Source organism: Ovis canadensis, chromosome 15, assembly GCF_042477335.2.
Source record: "Ovis canadensis isolate MfBH-ARS-UI-01 breed Bighorn chromosome 15, ARS-UI_OviCan_v2, whole genome shotgun sequence".
Lineage (NCBI taxonomy): Eukaryota > Metazoa > Chordata > Mammalia > Artiodactyla > Bovidae > Ovis > Ovis canadensis.
In genome coordinates, this window is record NC_091259.1 from 30197677 (window position 1) to 30213505 (window position 15829).

The following is a 15829-nucleotide window of genomic DNA, read 5'->3' on the forward strand; positions in this document are numbered from 1 at the left end:
GCTTCCCTGGTGGCTCAGACGTTAAAGCATTTGCCTACAATGCAGGAGACCTGGGTTCGATCCCTAGGTCGGGAAGATCCCTTGGAGAAGGAAATGGCAACCCACTCCAGTATTCTTGCCTGGAGAATCCCATGGACAGAGGAGCCTGGTGGGCCATAGTCCACGGGGTTGCAGAGTCCAACAGGACTGAGCGACTTCACTTTAACTTTCTTTTCTCATTTTCTGTTACCTGACTAAACCATTCTTTGACTCCTTCCTCACTTCCTAATTTGTTACCAATACAGTCCAACTCCTCATTCCTGCCCTGCAACAATACTTTCATCCTCTCCTTGTCTATTTTTCTCCTTAGTAACTGAAAAATAGGTACTTTTGATCAAGTCACCCCAGTGCTGGCCTAATGCGTCAGTTTCTTTGTTAGCCACTCAGGGCACTCCCTTATTTAACACCCAACCAATGTGTTTCAATGAGGTAGGTCCACACACAGCATACTTAACTTGGCCCTCAATACTCCTCCCTAATGGTTTTTCCAGTTTATTATCACCTCCTTGAGAGCGCCATTATTTTCTGTGTCACTTCCTCAATCAGACTGTAAAACTGCAGGCAGGATCGATAACTTATTTCCAAATTAACACCAGTGTAAGCTGGGAAAGCTATGGTACCAATTAATTCCCCCAAACCACTGCACTCATCTCATTCTAAGCCTATTCTTTAGCAGTTCTTAAGTCGTTGACCTTTTGGGGCTCAGGGACATGTGAGAATCAATGACGGTTACGGACGCAATCTACAGAAAAATACACACAGAAGCACAGAAAATGGGTGCGCTTTCAAAATGTTCAGGACCCGAAGATTTCGAACCAGGGTTCTTGCCACTTACCTTCCACGAGTCCTCCCCTTCCCACCACCTCCACTTCCCGCTAAAGCGGGGAATAACCATTTACCAAGGGCTTAGCTATTTCGGGAGGCTGGGGTACTAAGTAGTAAGTCACTTCTTTTCGCGGTCTTAAAGGATGACTGTCACCTCCATTTAAGAGGCACGGTAAGTAATAAGTGCAAAATCATGCAGCTAGTAAAGCTCGACGCCGGGGCTGGAACTATGCTCCGAAGCTCTTGTTCTAACCTAATAGTCTAGACTGACTACTTCAGCCCACTTTTATCCAATAATGCTCTACTACTATATCGTTTTCAAATACATTATTGCTTATGATCCTCGACATCCTGTGAGGCAGCAGGCCACTGCCTGCTGTGAAACCAAGACCTACGGTGGGTGAGTATTTTGTTTAGGGGCACGTGGCCTGTAAGGGACAGAGCGGTATGAGAAGCTGGGTCCTCTCAATGCCAGCCTAGAGAGCTCGCCACCAAACTAAGCTTCCGTGCACTTGCGTCACCCGAACCTTTTTGCTTCGCTTTACACCTTCTCTTTCCCCTACGCTAGGCTCACAGGGCATCTGAGCACTGCAGGTAACGAGCGGCAGAAGTGACTCGTTTCTTTAGTGAGCAGAAGTACGCGCAGCAAGCACGGAGCGGCGGGCGGCCGCCCCACGCCGCCAGCGTTCAGAGCTCCGCGAGTGCCTGGGACTTGTATTCACCCTTCTTTCTCTTCACACTAGTCCCTGTCCCCGCACCTGTGCAGTGAACTGCGCTTTCTGCTGTTCGGCCGCCACCAGGCGTTGCAACTCGGCTTCATCCGCCTCACCCAGCTCCGCCATCTTCTGCGTCCAGATACCGACCTTCCGAGGAATTATCTGCGCATGTACGGCGGGCCCGCGCCAATTCCAACTTCCGGTTCACGCGGCGTTTTCCTTTTCTGTTTTCTTCCTCGTCGCGGGCGGATGTTGTCGTATGACTGCTTCCGGGTTGCTGGTTGACCTTGAACCTTGCAGAGCGACATGGCGACTCTCTGGAGGCTAAGTGTCCTCTGCGGCGTCAGAGAAGGGCGAGGTGAGGGCAGCCGGAGGTTCTTAGCACAGCCTCCAGCCGGGGAAAGGAATGCGGTTAGGATTCGTCTGCTGGGTGGTGAGACCTTTTCAGCGGGGGGGCGCGGGGGGGGGGTCCCTCCTTTCCTTTGGCACAGCATGACCAGCGTTGTCTTCGTGTCCAGATGTCCACCCGAGTGCGTATTTCCCCTGCTCTGGGCTGACGTGGTGATGGGGGTAGCCTGAAAGTTATAGTCCTGCAGCGGCTGTGTTCTCGAGTTCTCTTTTTCTCCGCATTCCCTGTCTTTGGAATGTTCTCACCCTGAATCAGAAAAAAGTGTCAGTGTTTAAGTCCCAATTTACGTATTGGTCGTTTTCCTTGGAGTTCAGTTCGATACTCATTGAGGGGGCGTTTGTGTTATACAAGTATACTGTAGTATGATTGGGTTAAAAATGTGAGAAAGCGCAGTTCCAACCCTTAAAAAGAGTTTCCATTTTTATAGGAAAACTACATAAGCGTAATATGACAGAAAGCAAAAACTACAGCACAGTATCTAAGTTGTATGCCAATCCAGAAGACTATACTAGCTCTGTGTTTCGGAAGGATTATATTGTCTCACTTGCTGAAGGAGCTGTGCCTGATTTGAGTCTTGAGGGTAGGGAAGGCCACAGGAAGAAGGGCATTACAGTTAGAGCTAGTGGGATGAGCAGAAGCAATGATGAAAGGCATAGAAACTGCTTGTTGTGAGAGAAAACAAATTGGATGTTAGAACATGAAGCTCTAGGTGAGGAATGAGATGGTTCTGGAAAACTAAACTGAAATCAAATCTCAGAAAAATTTGTCTTGATGTGGAGTATGCATTTTTCTTTATGTGAAAGGGAGCCGGTGAAACATTTTACACAGATTTGCAGTTAGATTGACCACCTTGATAACTGTGTGATATTATAGATGGCCATCATGGTAGATGGGACAAGCTAAGACATAAGTTAGGAGATGAATTGAGACACTTATTGTAGTAGTCTAGGCAAACATGGTGAGGTCCTGAAGTTGGAAAGTAGTACTTAAGAGTCTCAAGAAATGCTAAGGAGTTATATCAGTATGATTTGGTATTTGACTGAATTTAGAAGGGAAGTCTTACATGATTTCCAGATTTTTGGTTTAGGTTGATGAATGACTGGGATATCATTAAACAAAATGAGGAACATGCAAATGAGAGGCAAGTTTGAATGAGAAAACGTGTTGAAGGGTGATTTTAGTTTTTGCCATAGTGAGTTTGAGGACCAGGTGGGATACCTCAGGGGAGAGAGCTTGCAGGTACTCAAACTTCTGAAACTGGAGAGAGATCAAGCCTGGGAATACAGACTTGGGTGTCACAAACCTAAAGGCTCTAGAAGTTGAGTGGACAAAATGTCTAGGGGTGGGCCTAGGCAGCAGGGAGAGCAAAGGGCAGATGATGGATTCCTGGGTGAGCATTTAAGAGCAGAGGCAGGAGGAGACTGATATGATCAGAGAATCAAAGGGAGAAGCTGAAGAGAGTTCTGTCAGAGAAGAGAGAAGCAGCCACTAGTGCCTTGTGCAGAAAGGCCCAGTAAGATGAAGACTGTTGGATGTGACCACATGAAAACATTGGTGATTCATAGATGCAGCTTTGGTGTGGATAAGGACGAGTTGCAGGCCATGAAGAATTTTAGGGAAGTGAGGAAGTCAAGGTGATTTAGACAACACTTTAAAGAAGCATGTTTAGAAAGAGAAGAAAGGAGGGGAAGAGTGCATGGGCATTATAGGACATAGGATGAAGAGAGGGGTTAAGTATATTACATCAATTGAGGGAGAATGGTCAGTAGGAAGAAAGGAGGGGTTAAAGATACAGGAGAGAAATGATCTTTTATTGAGTGCTTATAACACTGTGGGACTTAGGCTGAACATCTTACATATATTATTTAATTTTCAGCAGAGTATTATGAAGTAAATACCAATGTTTTCATTTTACAAATGACATTGAGGCTTGGAGAGTCTATTTAACTTAATTGTCCATTGTCTCATAGCCAGTATTGATAGGCTTGGGTGTTCTTAGGTCTGTCTATTTTTTAACCAAGATCTATAAGAGGACCAAAAGGGATGAGTTCAAGCGTGCAAGCACAGAAATTGATCTTAAAAAAGAAGGTGATATCTCTCAAACTAGGCTGAATTACTTGAAGACAAAGACTTTGTCTTTATCTCTCTTGCTGTTGTACAGAGCATAATTTTGTATGTGGTAAAAGTTTGTTGGATGAGTAGATGAGTGAAAGGATAAAAGAGCCATAATTAATTTTTAAGAATTGGTCACAGTGAAGCCCTTTTTGCAGAAGTGTTCATTGATTTATCAGTCTTTCCATGGCTGCTTAGTGTAGTCTCACAGCAACCCAGTGAAATAGATGCTATCCACATTTTACAGATTAGATGGTTATTCCCTATTTGGGGTTAAGTAGCTTACCTATGGGTCTTCCTGGGTGGCTCAGTGGTAAAGAATCAGCCTGCAATGCAGGAGACCCGGGTTCGTTTCCTAGGTTGGCAAGATCCCCTGGAGGAGGGCATGACAATCAGAATCCCATGGACAGAGGAGTCTGGCGGGCTGCAGTCCATAGCGTCACACGGAGTCAGACATGCCTGCAGCAGCTAAGCAGCAGCAGCAGCTTATCTATGGTCATTTAGAAAGTCCTGTTACAGGAAAGGTGCTTATGATTACCTTGATGTCTCTTTCCTCAGCTCTGCTCCTCCGAACCCCAGTGGTCAGACCAGCTCTTGTCTCAGCATTTCTCCAGGGCCGACCTGCTCAAGGATGGTGTGGAACACAGCATATTCACCTGTCCCCCAGCCACCATTGTACGTGCATCTTTGTCTGGGCTGATTATCATGCCTTTGGCAGGACTTGCTCTCTCTGAGGGGAACTCTTGGCTCCAGCTCTGTCGAGTGAAGACCTAGTCTACACTTGTGGGCACACATTGCTAGCATGGTTGAATGATGCCATTTCCACTTATACAGAACCTTCTGGTCTAAGTCTTTTTAAAATGTTTAAGTTTCTTAAAATAGCTCTGTAGGGGGAATCTGTTCAATGTAGTTTAGTTACCTTTATTTATTGGAGAGGAGCCAGATCTGAATAATTTAGAATAGCAGACAATTTAAAAAATCTTGCATATTTATAGCTATAATGATATGCTTATTTTTATTTAGGTTGCTATTAAAATCATGTTATTTCTTGGATGAATATTATTTGGTATTGTTAAGTCTTAGAAAATCCATAGGAGAATAATGAGGTAACTGTTTTCATTTTTAAAGTCTAGAAACATCAGTATTTTATAGAGATAAAGACTTTTGATTCTTAAGCCTGTCACGTGAAAGCCGCTTCTGAGTTATGAATAATTAAGCAAGTATAGTTTTTCTGCTATTTAGAATTATTTTATCTTTGAAAAGTTTTTGTTGATGAACTTTGTTCAGTTAGATTTAGCAGAGTGATTTTAACTTGGGGTGCATGGGACTGAAGGAAAGTCCCCAAGGTTGTGTACATAGTTTGTAACGTATGTATCTATGTGCATTTTTCCAGGACGTAACTCCACTGATAATAAGACATTCCCAAAGGGGTATGTAACCCACCCCCCCAGAAAAGAGGCTTTCAAAGAGATGTTTAGAGCCCATTTTGTTTTTACTTGTTTAAAAGAAAGTGTCATGTTCTTCTCTATATTGGGCTATTTATAAGTAACAGAACAGAAGAACCATAATCCTAAAAGTTGACATTAGAACTGTGCTTCTCTTTTAATTGACAGGCTTAATTTTCTTTTGGGAGGATTTTTAATATTACTTAGAAAGATCAAGTGTAAAATAAGATTGATGTTTTAAAGGAATTCCTCAGGTATCACCAGCTTACATTTATAAGGTATCTGTCTATTATAATGAAGTCCAAGGTTGGTAATTGTGCAACGATATTTCATCCATCTTCTTGCCTCTAAGCAGAGTGGATCTCTCTTTTAATTAATATATGTAGGCTTTGAGAAACCCTATGCTGAAAGACTTCAGAGAAGGGAGCTTGCATCTTTCTTATTTACCTCCTTTCTCTCACCCACTTTGTGCTCAGAGTTAAATCTTAAATGCATACTGTTTGCCGTTCTGTTAGTCTGGGTTAGTTTGTGGCAAATACTGAGATGTGTATTTCCCCTGAAACTCTTAGGAATCTTGTCCTTCCTTTCTATAGCTGGCTCCAAGGCTGCATCTCTCCACTGGACTGGTGAGAGGGTTGTCAGTGTTTTGCTCCTGGGCCTAATTCCAGCTGCTTATTTGAATCCTTGTTCTGCGATGGACTACTCTCTGGCCGCAACCCTCACTCTCCACAGTCACTGGCAAGTACAGCAGTCCTTCCAATATTACCTTGTCTGTGCAGTTTGTTTTCTGTGAGCTTATCTCACAGTTGCATATGAGGGAGAAGTTGCTCAAAATACTGAAGATCTGAAGAGATCAATAAAACATACATGAACTATTTTTTTGCCCAAATTTGTGTATCCACGTGCCTATAATATGTCTTCCTTTTCATATCTGAGAGGCTTTTGAACTTAGCATTGCTTTTGAGAGTTGCCCATTTTATGTGGTTTGGCAAGGACAGTATGCTGTCATGGGTGGGGAGGTGTTTTTTGGATTGTTAGAACTGAAAGGACTTGAGGGAGTATCTTAGCCAACCCTGTTATTTAACCTCTGTGGAAACTAAATCCCAGGGATGTTAAATAACTTGTCAGAACCATTTTCTTGATAGTATTAAAGGGGTTGTTTGCTTACCTAGTTTTGTTACTTAGCAAGCATTGGTTAGAATTACCCTTCAACCAGATAGACCTTTTTCACAGTAAATGATCCCAGTTGCTCTTGAAATACTAGATCACAAGTACAGTAGGATTTCTCTAATGTGTGTATCTTGAAAGAAGATGAATCTAAATTGATGAAAAATCAGAATAAAAGATAAATCTAAAGTCATGCTTTTTTTTTTTTTTGACTGTGCTATGTGGCATATGGAATCTTATCTTAATTCCCTAACCAGGGGTCAAGCCCACGTGCCCTGTAGTGGAAGTGTGGAGTCTTAACCATTGGACCACCAGGGAAGTCCTAAAGTCATACATGTTAAAAATTGCTATTGACGTCTCTAGTTACCTTATTAATTCTCTCCTCCTTTACACGTAACACGAAAAAGACTTGAAAGAGTTGTCTGTAATTGTGCACTAGTTCTTTAGCATCCCATTTTTTAAACCTGCATTGATTGGGCTTTTATCCCAATTATTTAACTGAAGTTATTCTCAACAAAAATCACTAAAGACCTTCATTTTTCCGAATCCAGTTGTCGGAAATCCAGAATTCTTTGTTCTCCACTTGAACTTGGCAGTTTTCAACTTAATTGAGTGATCTCTTCTTAAGTAATTTTTCTTTGGCTTCCTAGACACCATCCGTACCTTGTTTTCCTCCATCCCACCAGCTCTGTATACCTTCTCTGTCTCCTCAGTCAGCACCTCCTCTTGTCTGACCTCTGAATAATGAAGATCTGAACCCTAGGCCCATTCTTGGCTTTCTTAAATTTCTCTGCCTACATACTTCCCCCAGGTGAGTTCAGATAGACCTCTTTTTTTTTTTTTCAGATGGCCCTCTTTTCCTGAACTGCAGACATAGTATTTGCAGTTGTCCGCTTGGATATCTAGTAGGCATCCCCAATGTAATATTGCCCCAAATCACTCTTCCCCTCAAATCTCTCAATTTCTCCTCAAAAGCTTCTTCTCTCCTGTTCTTCAATAATTGAATTAAGTCTTGTTGCTCAAACCAAAAATCCTAGGAGTCATTCTAAATGCTACTTTTTGTCTTAACCCCGCCACCAGTCCATCAGCTCTTTCTTTTAGTTCTGTCCTCACAACATAGCCTGAATTGTCACTTCTTGATATCCTTGCTGTCACCACCATAGCTTAAGGCAAGTTAAGCCAGCAGCCTTGCCTCAGCTACTTCAGTTGCTTCCTAACTAGTTCTCTATTTTTGTTCTTGTTGCCCTTCTGCCTGCACTGTCCATTCACCACATACAGCCAAAGTGACCTTTTTATAGGGTAAAATTAACATTTATCTAAAGAAGATAGAGAAATGGCAAAAGGTACACGAAAAAATATGTTTGTTATTAGAGAAATGCAAATCAGAACTACACTGAGATGCCATCATACACCTACTCAGGTGGCTGTAATCAAAAAGATGGACTGTTACAAGGGTCATGAAGTTAGAATCCTCGTATATCTCTGCTGGGAGTGTAAAACATTGCAGATACTTTGGAAAATAGTTTGGCAGGTCTAACAAGTTTTTACAACAGAGTTATAATATGAGTTAACAACAGAGAGTTGCCATCTGACGCAACAGTTTCACTTGTAGGTGTATACCTACTGAAAGTGAGAGCATATGTCCCCATCCACACAAAACCTTGTAGCATAATGTTCAGAGCAGTGTTATTTTAGCCCCAAAGGCAAAGTTGTCCAGATGTTTCAATTAATGAATAGATAAATAAGTATGTTTACAAAGGAGTGTTATTTGGCTATACAAAGGATTGAAGTGCTTATCCATCCTACAACATGTCTGAGCTGTTAAAATACTATGCTAAGTGAAAAAAACTCAAGACGAAAGGCCACATGTTATATGGTTTCATTTATATAAAATTTCCTAAATAAGCAAATCTGTAGAGACAGAAAACAAATTAGTGGTTGGGTAATGGGCTGAAGCATGCAGGGTTTATTTTGATGAAAATGTTCTGGAATTAAACAGTGATGGTATTGCACAACTCTGTGAGTATCCCAAAAGCCACAGAATTGTTAATTTTATGGTACGTGAATTATATCTCAATAGAGCTGTTATTTTAAAAAAGTAAAGTTAGGTCACTTCCTACGTAAAGCACATCTGTGGTTTCCCATTGTGTTTCATGTAAAATTCAGACTCCTTGCTATGACTTTCATGACCCTACGTGATCTGCGCCTGCCTTCTGATTTCCCTGTTCTCAGCCACATAACCTTTTTACTGTTCCTCAAAGACTCTAAGGTCATTGTTACTTTTGTTTGGAATGTTCCTTGCATTCAAACCATCCTTTCTAAAATATTCCTTCATGGCACCTATGTACTTTTTCTTTCTCTTCACTGGAATGTTTGTTCCGTTAGGGTAGTAATACTGTCTTATTTGTGTATTCTCAACATCTGTAACAGATTCTAGCGCATAATAATCTGCTTAATAAATTCTTTTTGAATTAATGAAAAACTCTGTAGGCCACTTGTTTTGGTTTAAAAAAAACAAGTTTTTGTAAATTAAGAGTAGGAATTAGTTACTGTCTCATATAAATGACTCTGGGAAATTGAATCTGAAGAATAGGAAGGTATTTTTATTATATTGTTAGGAAACATTTGTTTCCTTCATCTTGGTTATGATTCTTGTTACTATGGGCTTCCCAGGTGGCGCTAGTGGTGAAGTACCCGCCTGCCAATGCAGGAGACTTAAGAGACTTGGGTTTGATCCCTGGGTTGGGAAGATCCCCTGGAAAAGGAAATGGCAACCCACTCCAGTATTCTTGCCTGAAGAATCCCATGGACAGAGGAGCCTACTGGGCTACAGTCTGTAGGACTGCAAAGAGTTGGACATGACTGAAGCAACTTAGCACGCACTTGTTACCATGAATTGCATTTTGACCTTGACTGATTATTTTTTGCAGCCAAGTTAACTGCATAGCCTTCTAACCTGACATTACTTGTGGCTTTTCATTTGTACTGTGATTTTTTTTTTTCCTTCAGGGGCATTGGACAAGTTGTTACTGACTATGTTCATGGAGATGCAGTGCAGAAAGCTGCCAAGACAGGCCTTTTGGTGCTCTCAGCTTTCACCTTTGCTGGGCTCTGTTACTTCAACTATCATGATGTGGGCATCTGCAAAGCTGTGGCTATGCTGTGGAAGCTCTGACCTTTTAGACTTAATACCTTGAGAATTGATTGTACACCTCCTTGCCTCTGCTCTGTCATGCCATTTCAACTCACGATAAGAAGGAAAAACATTGGTGAGACAAACCTCTCCTCCTAATCACCTGATTGTTTTTAGAATTTAATCTTTGAAGAAAGATTTGAGAGAAGTTGTATCTTAAGAAATTATAAGTCTGATTTATGTATTCTGGGGGGCTAATGGAGTATCTCAGCTTTTCACAAGTCTCATAGTATAACTGAACATTATATATGAGCTTTTTGCCTTTTAATTGATCAAACTCTTAAAGGGAATTCAGCTTTATTACTCTCGATATCTGATCAAACGTCTGTATTTGTCCTAGGATGATGGAGAAAGGGAAAGACTTAATTCATAAGTAAAGACTGCAGAAAATTAGGCAGTGTTTAGTTTTTGTAAACCTCCCCCTCTGTTCACTTGATACCAGTTACTGATGGTTACATGTCTTAGGGAAAATTGAAAATTAGAAATGCTGATATTTCACATTACTGATTTCTAAATCCTAGGAAGAAGAGCCTGGAGAGTTTCTGAATGTAGAAAAGTTCTATTTAGGAAAGAGGTCCCGTTATAGATGTTTCAAATTGTTACAGATTCTAAACCAAGACTTAATCCTCAAACGTGTTTATTTTACTTGTCCTAAAATAATCTGTCCACAAATATAAAATTATAAGTGATAAGTTGTTGTTTTCCCACTGGGAATTTCTACTGTGAAAATGTATTCCATGAAGGTAATTTTTTAAAAAAATAAAATGCTGCATAATAAAAATTTATTCTACTCTTTTATGTCTTAATTGTTCCTAGTTTTATACGGTAGAACTGAGTGTCTGTTACATATATGGCTCTGAAGCAGGACTGAATTTCCTTTAATTTCTTCCCGAGTTTAGCAGATAGGTAAGTTAGACACAAAGTGCTGTAATACAAAAAAGACTTTCATGTAATAGGCAGAAATATACTGAGTATAAGTAGTTTGGTATGAGGAGACTAAGGTTAAGTAGTAGGAATTAAATTAGGTCCAGGTTATGGTGTTCTGTGAATGCCCCCCTTTATATTCAAATTATATACTGTGTGCAGTTAGTTAGTCTGGTCTAAGGAATAAGTGTAAGGCATGATGGTTTCATCTAGCAACATAGATTAGATGGGAGTGGGTGCATTTCACTTACTGAGGACCTTATTCCACAACTGAGGCAAACTACTGAAGGGGAGGTGGCTAGAAAGGTAAGTGTTCATGCTGGAGGTTAAAGATGAGGCCCCCTTAACATGCCTTCAATCTTGTAGGAGATTCAGATTTGTATTAAGGATTTAGGAAGAGATGGTTAATTCTGTCTGGGGGCAGGTTAAAGGTTTCAGAAGGGGGTGGTGCCTGAATAGTAGTGCTTTGTCAATGAGTGGTGGTGGTGGTGGGCTGGTCTGTCTTGGTGGGGAGGAGTATTTTTTACTACTGACTTTCTTCAGAGTTGGTTGCTCATGATGATGATAAAAAGCAGACTGACCTTTAGTCTGTTTCATTATTGTTTTAAAATCTCTATAGACAGTGTTCCCCTTAAAGTCATTTCTCCATCCCCACCCAGCCACTCAGTACCCAACTGCTGTAAAATGGAATGGAGAAATGGAATTTTCCATAGAAGCAAAACAGGAGGGCAGTAACTGAGTAATGTGGGAATCTTGTAGCTATCACCAATACCATCAGATCCTAGTTGGATCGACTGAGCGACTGAACTGAACTAAACTGAACTGAATGCTAATGAGCTTTGTTAGATGGTGATTGAATGTTAGAGTCGAGGCTGGTTGGGTAACGCCTGCCCCTAGTCCTGCTCAGTTTTGTAATTAGGTTGGAAGCTCACCTATCACTTTGGAAAATCAATGGGTTGCTATGAACTGCTGGAGCAGGAGGGAGGATGAGGCAGGGGCTGACAACAATAGGAAGTTTCTGAGGTTAAGCAGGACATGATCAGAATTGTGCTTCAGAGAGAATTTAGGTCGGGGAACTGGAGGCAGAAGGGTGTGTAAGAAGATAGATGTATGTAGAAGACAGTGGTGGTGGAAAGGAGGAGTCACTTTTAAAGGTAGAAGTCAACATTCATTGGTTTGATAGGTGTTAAGTAGCTTCTATAATTGGCACCATGCCTGGTAACTGTGGTGAAAGAGGTAGGAATTTATCTCAGAAGGAATTCATAGACTAATTGGGACAGCAGATAAATGACTGCCACTCCAGTACTCTTGCCTGGAAAATCCCATGGACTGAGGAGCCTGGTGGGCTGCAGTCCATGGGGTCGCTAAGAGTTGGACACGACTGAGCGACTTCACTTTCACTTTTCACTTTCATGCGTTGGAGAAGTAAATGGCAACCCACTCCAGTGTTCTTGCCTGGAGAATCTCAGGGACAGAGGAGCCTGGTAGGAGGCCGTGTATGGGGTCGCACAGAGTCGGATACGACTGAAGCGACTTAGCAGCAGCAGCGGCACACTGTAATATGTGCAATAATAAAGTACATTGAATGGGGATATAATGAAACAATTTGCTTGCAAATTTCCTGGGAGGCAGAAGAGTCTTGAGCTGGATTCTGAAAGATGAGGAGTGGATACGTGGCCAAGAAAGCTGGGTGACTGGAGGATGGGTGGCAGATAAATAGAAGATTGCACGTGATTTGGTACGACTGCGCCGGAGAGCGATTGTAGTACCTTCTGTGCCATGGTAAATAACTGAGACCACCTTGAGAACACCCAAGTCATGGAAGAAAATTATGCCAAAGATAGGATCACATGTTTATTGCAAATAGATTATGCTGGCAGCTGTGAATTTGAGGGAGGAAACAGGTTATTTCAGTGATCCAGAAAATATAATGAATTCTGAAGACCATAGTAGGGTGAAAAGAAATTCAAGACATATTTAGAACTTAGAATCAGTAAGAATTATACTGGGATGTGAAAATGGGGAGGGAGGCTATGCTCAACTTTTTCATTATGAAAAATGAGAAGCAGTGTCATTAAATTTTGAAGGAAAATTAGATATGGTAGTGGAGGGGCTTCCCTGGTGGCTCAGATGGTAGTCTGCCTGCAATGCGGGAGACCCAGGTTCAATTCCTGGGTTGAGATTCCCTGGAGAAGGGCATGGCAACCCACTCCAGTATTCTTACCTGGAGAATTTCATGGACAGGAGCCTGGTGGGCTACAGTCCTTGGGGTCACAAAGAGTCAAACATGCCTGAGCGACACTTTAACTCATTCAGTGGAGGGATAGGTCACTAAGGTTTTGATTTGTGAGATACCCAGGAAAAGAGATTTTGTACTCTTGGCATTTTTTGTCAATATGACAGACTAAATTTTAGGTATTACTTTGCTGTGACACACCTAAGAATGTTGAATACCTTTTACAATGTGGCTGAGCTTGCAGTAGCTGTTGAACAATACCGAAATTACTCTTTATCAGCAAGGGGAAGAAAGGCAGTTAGATTTTAATTGGAACAGTAGTTAGTAGTTATAAAAGAAGCAGACAATGAAACTATAGAAGGAAATGAGCTTATGTAGTTCCTAATTTTGAGTAAGCATCATATAAAGCACGTCGACAAGAATGGTTTAACATAGGAATGTCTGAAGTTAGAGGTTAGGTAAGATAGTTTGGTAAAGACAGACAAGTCCTGTTGAACATCTGTATCCCACAGTACAGCTCTGGGATATTTTAAAGTTTCAGCTCATAGAGTGTTTTAGCTAATTGAACTACAAAGAATACAAAACATACCTAATTATTTTTAGTATCTCTCCTTTCATGAGGTAAGAAAATAACATTATAGTCATCCAAGACACTCCAAGGAAAGTTTAGATATAAAAGACCTCTTAACAATTCTGTTATTCTGAATTTAAGCCTTTTGAGCTTAGGAAATAGCCTATCAGAGAATATTGGTTATTAAAAATAAAGCTTAAGTCAAAGATACCAGAATACAAGAAAACATTCGCTTTAGAGTGACAATATATACCACAGGAAACTTAGAAGTGAAGAACTTTTGCAAAGACTGATTCAAGAGAATAATAAAGGCACAAATACTATATTTAAAGATAAATCTTATTTTCTACTACTAATTTTCCCTGTAAAAATGATTTATAAGGCCTTTTTGCTTACTAATCTTCATATATCTTCATATATTATGATTATATATGTGCAAATATATGATATATTTAAAGCTTTAGCCTTTAGCTTTAAATTTTAGTTCTAGTATGTTACGCAAACATTATTTTGTTAAATTTTCTACCTTCATGAACTGTAAGAATTCCCTTAAGAAATAGACAAATTTCAGTTTTTTCAAATTTATGTATATTTTTTATTGCACCTACTATATCTAGTGTGTGTATATATATATGTATATATATCTGCTTCATCTTTTAAATGGAGGGTACGCTACAGTCGTAAAGCGATAGGATTTGAGGAAACATTAAAAATTTTGTTTTTTGCTAAATGTAGCAAGTTGAACAGCAATCAAAAAATATTGAAGGTTTTAGTTAAAAGTTATTGCTTCTTTCTCTACCTGAATTAAAAAAAAATCAGTTGTCATCTAATACAATTTTATATTCTATATACAGAAATATGGATGTCTGAAAAAGTCATGACTTTAAACTTCCACTGAGTGGGCAGGTAGGAGATAAAGATGAATTCTGAGCTGCTACTAAAAGTATTTCTGTTTTTTACCATGGGGCAGGTCAGGGAACTGAGGTTACCTGACCTTGTTTGGGGATACGGGTTTGTTTGTTTTTAGTTTCATCACTTGTTATCTTTAGGAGACTGGGAGCCAGTGATCCTTTTATTCTGCTACAGTCTTTAAACAACAGTCTTTAAAGAACAAAAAGCAAGGGCCGCCAAAACTTAAATCTTTCTTGATTTCCTATTTTGTTCTCGAATGGTTCATGTTTTTAAATATCTATATGTATCTATTCTGTTTCTTGGATAAAAAATTTTGCCAAGTATCAAAAGAAGAAACCCTAGAATTTAAATGGGGACTGCTATATATCACAGCGGGTTTCTTCCCAAACTGACAATGTTTAGGTTTTAAGTAAAATAAAGTGCCAGTTAATGTGAAATTCACTCATGAAGACTTGCGATTTTTGCTTTATGAAAACAGAGAATTAAAATTCTTTTATGCCATAAATGTGCATTCAGAGTCCATGAACTACGCTCTGTTTTTATTTAGGGATAGACTGTTTTCCTGTCAGACCCCGTTCGTCCCATTTCTTGGCATAAACATGGTATAGAGTGCATCTCTTGGCTTCCTGCTGGTGCACAGGACACTCCTGCACAGCCTACTCACAGTGCCTACCAGCTCTCTCTAGGACATGATTTCTTCTGGTTCTGTTTTACACTTACTTCATATCCTGTGCTTGATGGGACTATGTGACATGCTGCTCTGATACTATTCAATTAGCGTTTGTCTTTGTACTGGTGCTCTTGCTTACTGTGTATGTCGCTTACAGCAGCAGTTTAAGGGGCTATGCAGGGCTGGAGAAACCATGCATTCAGGAGGCCTGTGTGCAGTGGATAACAGACCAGTGACATGCCTTATGAAGGTAGTCAGGAGACAGATCTGTAGGCTTGCTTCTCCACATTCTGTTACCATGAACTAATAGAAACAAGGTCTAGGGGGCCTTGGTGTGCTAATGGGCTTCCCAGGTGGCTCAGTGGGTAAATAAACTGCCTACAGTGCAGGAGATGCCAGAGATATGGGTTCGATTCCTGGGATGGGAAGTTCCCCTGGAGGAGGGCATGGCAACCCACTCCAGTATTCTTGCTCAGAGAATCCCATGGACAGAGGAGCCTGGTGGGCTACAATCCATAGGTTGCAAAGAGTCAGACATGGCTGAACTGACTGAGTACAGCTCAATATCTACTTTAGTCTTGATTATCCATCTAGTTATAACCTTTAATCA

The 15829-nt window shown here is 40.6% G+C and overlaps 2 protein-coding genes across 6 annotated transcripts in view; one reads left to right on the forward strand and one right to left on the reverse strand.

Moving 5' to 3' along the window:
- The window catches only part of TIMM8B (translocase of inner mitochondrial membrane 8 homolog B), a 2322-nt gene extending 481 nt beyond the window's left edge, over positions 1-1841 (reverse strand). Inside the window, exon 1 of the mRNA XM_069555040.1 lies at positions 1623-1841. Coding sequence (XP_069411141.1) covers positions 1623-1706 — 84 coding nt within the window. The 5' untranslated portion in view covers positions 1707-1841. The remainder of the gene's footprint in view (positions 1-1622) is intronic.
- Positions 1-10704, forward strand: part of SDHD (succinate dehydrogenase complex subunit D) — a 13251-nt gene extending 2547 nt beyond the window's left edge. The window contains exons 2-5 of one of the 5 annotated variants that reach the window (XM_069555012.1): positions 1-1938; positions 4660-4776; positions 6140-6284; positions 9723-10704. In XM_069555012.1, coding sequence (XP_069411113.1) covers positions 1887-1938; positions 4660-4776; positions 6140-6284; positions 9723-9888 — 480 coding nt within the window. In that variant the 5' untranslated portion in view covers positions 1-1886 and the 3' untranslated portion in view covers positions 9889-10704. Of the gene's footprint in view, positions 2014-4659; positions 4777-6139; positions 6285-9722 lie in introns of all 5 variants that reach the window. The other 4 variants (XM_069555010.1, XM_069555011.1, XM_069555013.1 and 1 more) reach the window with 4 other exon arrangements.
- Positions 10705-15829: the final 5125 nt, after the last annotated feature.